A 9,497-nucleotide genomic window follows, 5' to 3' on the forward strand; every position below is an offset into this window, starting at 1 on the left:
TCGGGGCTTTGTCCGCCACTGCCCCCCCGGACCCGTGCTGGGGGGACATTTAGAGCAATTACTTGTCCAGAAAGTAACTGTCAATCATTCTTAAAGGGGAAGGCCTCCAATTAATAACCTCGTCTTAATCCTTTGGACTCATTTCCAATCTGCGGTGCCTTGGTGACATCTGCAACACTAAATAAAGATTCTCCCGAGCCTTAGCACAGCGGTTCTGTGACAAATAAGAAGACTAGAGGCAACTTTGGCTGCCAAAGCTGCGAGATTGGTGAGGTTGAGCCGCTTGTTTGGTTCCCGGGAGGGACCAGCAAAGTTAAATACTCCTGGAAAAGCCGAGTTGGGCCCAGCAGGTAACGCCGTTTTTTTCCAATTCGGGACAAAGCGCCGAGGGAAGATGCTGAGAAAGGGAGTGGGTGTCCCCAGGGTGTGCCTGGGGTTGGTGTTGGGGACGGGGCTGGCACCATTCCCTGGGGGCTCAGGAGCGGATGGGGCACCCGCCAGTGTCACTCGCCCCGAGTCACACAGGGCCAGGGCCAGGAGCCACCCGGGCTCCACCACCCATCCCTGGCGGCTCCAGCCCAGGGAGCCAAATCCTGGCACCCAGGTGGGCTCCCAAAGGCACAGAATGGGGTCCCAGGGGAAGGTGGGGCTGTCCCTGGACTGTCTCTTCCACATCCCCTGCTGACAGGGGAGCCCACCTGTCCTCAGCGATGCTTTGCAGTGCTCAGGAAGTGAGGGGTTTTAAAGTGAGGGGTTTTACCCACTTTGACCAGGGCTCAATGTCATTTCTGTTGCTTTTTTGGGTGTCTTTACCAGCAGCTATTCCCTCCCCCTAGCTAGCAGCCCCCACAGGAAAACCATGGGCTGGAGCGTTGAGGAGAAGGGGGGAAGGACTCCCCTGAGGTATTGGGTCCTTATGGTTCCCAGCACAGTTTTGCAGCTTAAGGGCTTAAACCCAAAAATTGCTGCTAGCATGACAGAGGCTGCAGGAAGATGTTCTTCGGGAGCCAGAGTTCAGCAGTTCCCCCAGCCCCAGCTCAGGGTGGCCTGTTTCCAGGCAGGATTCCCAAAACACTGGTGGCAAAGGCTTGGGAGTCCTGAGGCCAGTCCCTGGAGGATGGGGAAATGGGGTGCTTGGTTGCTGCTGTCCCCCCAGCCTGGTGTGTGATGCCCCCTCGTTCCCCACTCAGGGACATTCTGTGCCCCCCAGCCAGGCTGAGGCAGATTTGGGGGGGTCCCACCCTGGCCCCCATCCGCAGGGTCCGGGGGTGCTGCCCTGCTGCTGGGTCACTGCTGCTCCAGTGCTCTGCTGCTCAGCTCTGCTCCCAGGTCGGGGTTTGCTGCTCCCTGGGAAGTTTTTGCCTCTGTTGCTTTCTGATGGGGCCAGGGGGTGAACCATGGGGCTCTGTCTCTGCACCTTAGCCCTGTCCCCCACCAGTGCCCCTCTTCTTCTCCCGCTTGCCCCATCTTATCCCCAGCCCCCCCAGCCTCTCTCACTCATCCCCCAGTGCCCATCTCACCCATTCCCATTGCCCCAGCTCCTTCCAGCTCCCCTCCAGCTCTGGCTCCCCCCATTGCTCCGTGGGACCGTGGGACATGGCTGGGCAGGGCAGATGGGGATCCTGGTGGGGTGCTGGGTGCCTTGGGGGGGGTCTGCACCCCAGGAGGGTGCTCAGACCCCTCTCTCCTCTCCTTGCAGGTGTGGAGCTGCGCAAATGAGAAGCAGGTAAGTGAGAGCAGGATGTCAGTGGGGGACCCCATCCCTTCCCTGTCCCCCCAGTCCCAGAACATCCTCACACAGTGACCACAGGGCCCCTGCTCCCCCCAGCCCCCCTGCCCACCACCGCTGCCTTGGGGCGCCCCAGGGTGCAGCACCCAACACCCCTGGCCTGACTTTGGGCTCCCCTGAGACCCCCTGAGACTGCCGGGCTGGACCCAGAGCCCCTGGGGCTACAGACACCCTGCCAGGGTGGGCCTGCAGCGCCCAAAGGCACACACACCGTGTGCTGCACTCCCAAAGGGCACGCACACCCTGCTGCACACCCTGCACACTCTGCACTCCCTGCACACCCTGCACACACACCCTGCACTCCCTGCACACACACTCTGTGCTGCACTCCCTGCACACCCTGCACACACAGCCCCTGGGCATGCACTGATTGCACTGCACACACTGCCCACAGCACACAGCCACAGCAGCACCAGGCACAGGCTGCTCGTGTTGGCTGCACTGCACAGACACAGCACACGCTGGGCAGGCACTGCACATTGCCGCACACAGGCACACACTGCATGTGCTGCACTGCATGGTGTGTGCCACAGGCTCTGCACGTGCCTCTGCTGCCTGTGCCATGCGCACTGCACACACTGCACACACCCCCTGCACACACTGTGCACACTGCACACACTGCACACACTGCACACACTGCACACACTGCGCACACTGCACACACTGCACACACTGCGCACACACCCTGCACACACTGCACACGCTGTGCACACTGCACACACTGCACACCCTGCACACACTGCACACACTGCACACACCCCCTGCACACACTGTGCACACTGCACACACTGCACACACTGCACACACTGCACACACTGCACACACCCCCTGCACACACTGTGCACACTGCACACACTGCACACACTGCACACACTGCACACACTGCGCACACACCCTGCACACACTGCACACGCTGTGCACACTGCACACACTGCACACACTGCACACACTGCACACACTGTGCACACACCCTGCACACACTGTGCACACACCCTGCACACACTGTACACACTGCACACACACTGCACACACTGCAGACACTGCACACACTGTGCACACTGTGCACACACCCTGCACACACTGTGCACACACCCTGCACACACTGTACACACTGCACACACACTGCACACACTGCAGACACTGCACACACTGTGCACACACCCTGCACACACTGTACACACTGCACACACACCCTGCACACACTGCACACACTGCACACACACTGCACACACTGCACACACTGCACACGCTGTGCACACTGTGCACACTGCACACACTGCGCACACACCCTGCACACACTGCATATACTGCACACACTGCACACGCTGTGCACACTGGGCACACTGCACACACTGCACACACTGCACACACACTGCACACACTGCACACACTGCAGACACTGCACACACACTGCACACACACACTGCACACACACACTGCACATGCTGCACATGCTGCACACACTGCACACACTGCATACGCTGCACACACACACTGCACACACTGCATACACACTGTACACACTGCACATGCTGCACATGCTGCACACACTGCACACCCTGCACACACTGCTCACACTACACACTGGGTGCCCACAGCTCCTGTGCCCACAGGCTGTTCATGCTCCACACACACTGTGCTCCCTGCACACCCACGGTGCTGTGCACACCCTGCATGAGCACTGTGCACACACACTGTGCCCTGTGTGCAGCAGTTCAGACACCCCACAGCATGTGCTGCATGCATGGCACAGAGGCATTGCACCCTGGCACTGCTTCTGTGTGGTGCAAACCACCCTGCACACCCCCATCCCTGCACACCCCCATCCCTGCACACCCCTATCTCCACACACCCCCATCCCCATCCCTGCACACCCCCATATCTGCACACCCCCATATCTGCACACCCCCATCCCCGCACACTCCCATCCCTGCACACCCCCATCCCTGCACACCCCCATCCCTGCACACCCCCATATCTGCACAGCCCCATCCCCGCACACTCCCATCCCTGCACACCCCCATCCCTGCACAGCCCCATCCCTGCACAGCCCCATCCCTGCACACCCCCATCCCCACACGTGCACATCCACGCTCTGCACTGCTGCACACCTTCCATCGCATGCCCAGCCCTTCCCCCTGGACACCTGTGCCTCACTGGGAGCCTCCCTGAGCCCCCCTGGGCCCTGCCCAGGGTGTGTGTACCTGTGCCCAGGTACAGGCACAGCCACAGCTGCTGCAGGCACACAGTGCACAGCCCCACTGCACACACAGCACCCCACACACACCCCCTGTGTGTGCAGCCTGGGCAACACCCGACACCCAGCCCCTGCTCGCTGCCCTCTAGGACCCTCATTACCCCCTCCCAGCATGAACTCACTCTCCTTTCCCCTCCCCACTCCCCCTGAGGCATTAGGTGAGCCTTTGCCGGCGGGTGTGGGCAATGCAGTGCCTTCTCCTTGCCCCAGGATTACAGTTTTCTGCCCCATTTCCATGTCTGCTGACATCCTCACGGTGGAAAGAGACCCTTAATCCCCTGCAAATACTGCAGGAAGATTTCAGATGCCGGATAAAAAGCTTAAAGATGAAACGTTGCGAGGGTTGAAAATGCTTATAAGCGTCACCCAAACGTTATTAGCTGGGGGACAGCGCCGGGTCACGCCCGCCCAGCCTCGGGACGGACACTGGGTGCCCCAACGTTCCAGGGCCAGCCTGCTCCATGGGAGAGGCTGGACAAGAGGAGCTGCAGAGGAAGGAGGGAATTAACCCAGGCTTGGTCCCCTCCAGGCCAGGGCACAGAGAGATCAGGTTGGGTCTCAGTGATGGCACTTCCATAAATCCTCCATTTCAGAGGAAATCTGACTTTTAGCACCAGCGGGTTCAGTGGCACGGTGGGATCTGACAGCAGGGCCAAGTATGAGGCATCCCTTGGATTCTGGGTCAGTCCCCAGGACCCCGGGTCAGTCCCCGGGACTGTGGATCGGTCCCCAGGACACCACAGCCCTGGGATCCTCTGCTGTGGCAGACAGGATTATGCCTTTGCATAACCTGTTCTAGGGCCACCCTACCTTCCCATCCCTCCTTTTCCCTGTCCGTCCATCCCTGGGCTGGGTCACGTGCGGGGCCCAAAGCCCCCAGGCCCCTCTGACTCTGCGCTGTCCCCCAGGTGCCACCATGTTCCTCAATAAGTGCGAGGGGGACCTGGGGGAGCTGCGGAAGCCGGGGGACGGCGAGAGCTCCCCGCCGGCCGCCGCTGAGGAGGAGCAGCCCAAGAAGAAGCACCGGCGGAACCGCACCACCTTCACCACGTACCAGCTGCACGAGCTGGAGCGCGCCTTCGAGAAGTCGCACTACCCCGACGTGTACAGCCGCGAGGAGCTGGCCATGAAGGTCAACCTGCCGGAGGTCCGCGTGCAGGTAGGGAGGGCAGCACCCCCGCGCCCCGGACCTGCCCCTGAGCCGGGGCACGGGGACCCCAAGGTGATGGAGAGCTGCTCTCAGCTCTCAGCTCTAGCGCCAACGCCTCCCTCTGTGCCTCAGTTTCCCCACAGCTCGATACGGGAGTGGCATCTCTGCAGAGCCAGCTGCTCCTGACAAAGCCAGGGAAAGGGTTTAATGGCTGAGCCTTGTTCCTCTGTGGGGTCCCAGTCTGACTTACACGATCTCAGCTGGGCCCATGGGCCAGAGGCTCCAACAGGACACAGAGATGGTTTTCAGAAATTTTTCCCCCTTCTGGTGCTGGCTGCTCCCATCCCTCCTGCTGCTCACATGGGAAAGTGGCTAAAAAACCCACCTTGGCTGATTGTGGCTCATTCCAGGTTTTTGGGCTGGGAAAGCACAAGATCCTCATGGATTTGAGGGTTTTAAGCTTGTTGGAGCAGGCAGATTGGTGAGGCAGTGAGACTGAGGAGGTTTTGTTCCTTAGGCTGCAGCAAAAGACTCATGGGGGGACAGCAGAGCCTGGGAAGAGCTTGGAGTCCCACCAGTCTTCTCCCCACCTTTCCTGGACTGATGGGGTGAGATCAGGGAGGGAGAAAGGGTCAGGGAGCTGAATGAAGCCACTGTGAATGAAAGCAGTAGCCCCCAAACAAATGAACTGAGTTCCCCAGGCCTCAGCCCCAGTGAAGACAATGCAGCCTTTTTTGTGGGGGTCCAAACCATAAAGACACCTCTGCTGAGCTCTCTGAGCAACAACTCGTTTCACAGAACCACAGAATCATTCACGTTGGAAAAGTGCTCTGAGTCCATTGAGTCCAACTGCTCCCCCAGCACTGCCAAGGCCACCACCAATCCATGTCCCCAAGTGCCACATCCACACATCTTTGAAGTCCCTCCAGGAATGAGGATGCCACCACTGCCCTAGGGAAGAAATTTCCACTAATCTCCAACCTAACCCTCCCCTAGTGCAGCTTGAGGCTGTTTCCTCCTGTGCTCCCCTCATTCCCTGGGAGCAGAGCCTGACCCTCCCCAGCTGTCCCCTCCTGTCAGGAGCTGTGCAGAGCCAGAAGGTCCCTCCTGAGCCTCCTTTCCTCCAGGCTGAGCTCTCCCAGCTTCCTCAGCTGCTCCTCATCTGACTTGTGCTCCAGCCCTTTCTCCAGCTCCGTTCCCTTCTCTGGACATGCAGTTTGCACCAGTGCAGCCCAGTGTCCCCAACAGCCGTGAGCAGCCCGTGGAACCCTCCCCTTTCCCACCCAGCCATTCATCTTTCCTCCCCTTTCCCTTCTGCAGCAGACCCCTGTGCCCTGTGCTGCTCTGGGGACGTGGGGGCCAGCACTTTAATGAGCAGTTCCCACGGGGCCAGACGTCCCCACTGGATTTGGGTCGCCAGTCCCTGTCGTTCCTGCTGGGTTTTGGCACAACTGTGGCTGTTTAACTTATGAAAGCTGTGACCAAGGGGCTGGGAAGGTCGGATAACATTGTCCCATGGACTGCTGGGAGTCTGCAGGGCCGGGCTGCACGTTCCCACGGAGCCAAAGGGGCTCTGTGCTTACACCTCTCCCTTCCACACCCTGGAGATGTCCTTGGTCTCTGGGCCTCGTGGGAGAGGTTCTGGCAGAGGTGCTGGGGTTGCTGGAGCCCTGTAGGACAGCCCTTGTGGGATGGGGTACCTCAAACAGGACACCCCCACCTCAAGCACTCCCCGTGGGACACCCACAGGGGATACAGCACAACGGGGACCCTGCGTGGGGCAGGGGCACGGGGCAGAGGCATGGGGCACCCTGCATGGGACACGGCGTGTGGGGCACACTGCAAGGGCCCAGCTGGGCACAGTGAGCTCACCTTGGCTCTCACCTCGCAGGTCTGGTTCCAGAACCGACGAGCCAAGTGGAGGAGGCAGGAGAAGATGGAGGCCAGTTCCATGAAGCTCCACGACACCCCCGTGCTCTCCTTCAACCGGCCCCCCATGACCCCCAACGTGGGGCCTATGAGCAACTCCCTCCCACTCGACCCATGGCTGACGTCCCCCATCTCCAGTGCCACCACGGTTCACAGCATCCCCGGCTTCATGGGAGCCCCCCAGGCCCTGCAGCCCCCCTATGCTGGGCACTCCTTCCTCAACACGCCCCCGCCGATGGCGCAGGGCATGCAGCCCATGGCCCCCGCGCCCTACCAGTGCAGCACCCCCTTTGTGGACAAGTACCCGCTGGAGGAGGTGGACCAGAGGAGCTCCAGCATCGCCTCGCTCCGCATGAAAGCCAAGGAGCACATTCAGACCATTGACAAGACCTGGCAGCCCATTTGATGAACGCTCCCCTCCGAGCTCCCCGGCCGCCGCTCCTGCCCCCAGCGCTGGCGGGCGAGGGAGGACAGCGGGTGCTCAGCAGGACCAAGCTGGCACCGGGCAGGGGTGCCAGGCTGCCTCTTCCCCACACTGACCCAGCACCAGCGGTGCCAGGGGAGCGAGTCGGGTGCTGGCAGGGCCCCACGGCTGGGGGAAGCACTCCAGGAGAGCTCCTTTGCCTCTCTGAGGCATCAAGATCAACTGAGGACCTGGCTGAAGCTCAGGCATCCCACTGTGCCAGCGGGCCGCCCACCACACCCCAGTTGGACGCCTCCTTTCTCCACACCCCCTCCCCTTTCCATTATTATTAATTTTTTTTTAATGCTGCAGATTTAAACAAAAGTGAACAGAAAGCTCTAGTTTTGTAGGGAGTACTTGGGGGGGATGTTTTAGTGGCGTTGGGGCACGCTGTGGTCGTGCCAGATGCGCCGAGAGCACGGGTGTATTGTGAGTAAAGAGATGAGCTGGACGGCTGCTGCTGGCTGGAGTTGGAGCTGTGGGGCCGCGGTCGGGCCGTGCCCCCCTCAGCTCGGTGTGGCTGCCGAGCCTCTGCCAGAACGGAGCTTTCCCTGGGGGCACCATCCCTGTGCATCCTCCTGCCCTGCTCCCTCGGGATGCTGCAGGCAGGGCTGGGCCAGCTCCAGGCACAGGTGACCTGGGATTGGCTTGTGCTGCTCCGTGGCCTCAACAGTCCCAGTCCCCTGCTGGACTGTCCCTTGGGGGCCGTGCCCCCCGCCCCAACACTCCCAGAGGTGCCAGAGGGCTGCTGGAATTGTGCTGGGGGGAGGATGGGCAGCAGTGGGACCCCCGAGACCCTGGTGAGAGGAGGGGGTCGGCTGTGAGCCCTGGGCTCACCACAACAGGGTTCTGGGGGCACACCACACCTGGCTTATCCCTTGCCAGTGTTCCCTGCCAGGTGGGAGCTGGGGGTGGTGACAAGGTGCTGTGTCCTCAGGGGTTCCCAGAGCGGCTCTGCAGCTCTGTCCCATCTGCCCACCCGCGGGAGCTCGGGGCACAGCCAGAGGCACCCTCACCCTCACCAATGGCAAAAGCCAGCATGGCCCCAGCACACGGCTGAGCCCACAGCGGCTCTGAGGTGTTAAGCACAGCTGGGACAGCAAGCCAGGGGGTTTATCCCTGGGTGAGTGGGTGCCCGGGGTCCCTGGAATGCCCTGAGGTGTCCAGGGTTCCTGGGGTGCCCCAGTCCCTGGAGGAGCCAAACAAAGGAGAACCCACTTCCCACCAAAGCTTTTCCCCAGAAAATCTTCTCACTCCGGACCTGACCAGAGTCCCCGTTGGGGGCTGGCTGGGGCAGCCTCATCCCCACGGCGTCCCCCCTGCCCAGACCCCGCTCAGCGCCCCCAGCCCGGGGTCTCACCCGATCCAAACCCCCCGGGCCGGGCTCTGACGCCTGCAGAGCCCCGGGGTCGGGCGGGTGTGCCCGGGATGCCAGCGGGCCAGGCGAGGCACTGACCCCGGCGAGACCCTGCTCCTTGTGCCCCGTCCCCCGGCTGCTGCTGCTCGTCTGTTTCGTTAGCGACAATTAAACCTTTAACAACCCATTAAACGCATAATCGATGCTCCCCGGCCCGGCTAATGGGGCGAAGCGCCCCGGCCGAGGCGAGCTCCGGCCGGCAGATAATGAAGCAACGGCTGCGGAAGTAATGGGGTTTGATCCGGGGGACGGGACGCGCTCAATGGGGGCTGCGCTTTTCACATGACATAATTGCCGAGGCTGGCGCCAGCCCGGGGCACCCCTCGGCCTCCCGAGCGCCAACAAAGGCCGGCTGGCGCTGGGAGCGGCAGCGCCGCACCCCCGGCCCGTTTGATCGGGGCCGTAATTGGGGCGAGGGTGCTCCGGCAGCGCGGAGGGGCCCGGCGGGAGCATGGATGGATGGATGGATGGATGCGCCTCCCCATCCTTGGG

General features: G+C 61.6%; 1 protein-coding gene across 1 annotated transcript; it reads left to right on the plus strand.

The window, feature by feature from the left end:
- The first annotated feature begins 4,962 nt into the window (after positions 1-4,962).
- On the plus strand, positions 4,963-7,531 carry RAX2 (retina and anterior neural fold homeobox 2). The gene is made up of 2 exons (XM_054290938.1): positions 4,963-5,205; positions 7,088-7,531. The coding sequence occupies exons 1-2, from the start codon at positions 4,963-4,965 to the stop codon at positions 7,529-7,531; spliced, it is 687 nt and encodes a 228-aa protein (XP_054146913.1).
- Positions 7,532-9,497: the final 1,966 nt, after the last annotated feature.

This window comes from Melozone crissalis, unplaced genomic scaffold (assembly GCF_028551555.1).
Source record: "Melozone crissalis strain CALT ecotype California unplaced genomic scaffold, PUWL_Pcris_2 ptg000088l_1, whole genome shotgun sequence".
Lineage (NCBI taxonomy): Eukaryota > Metazoa > Chordata > Aves > Passeriformes > Passerellidae > Melozone > Melozone crissalis.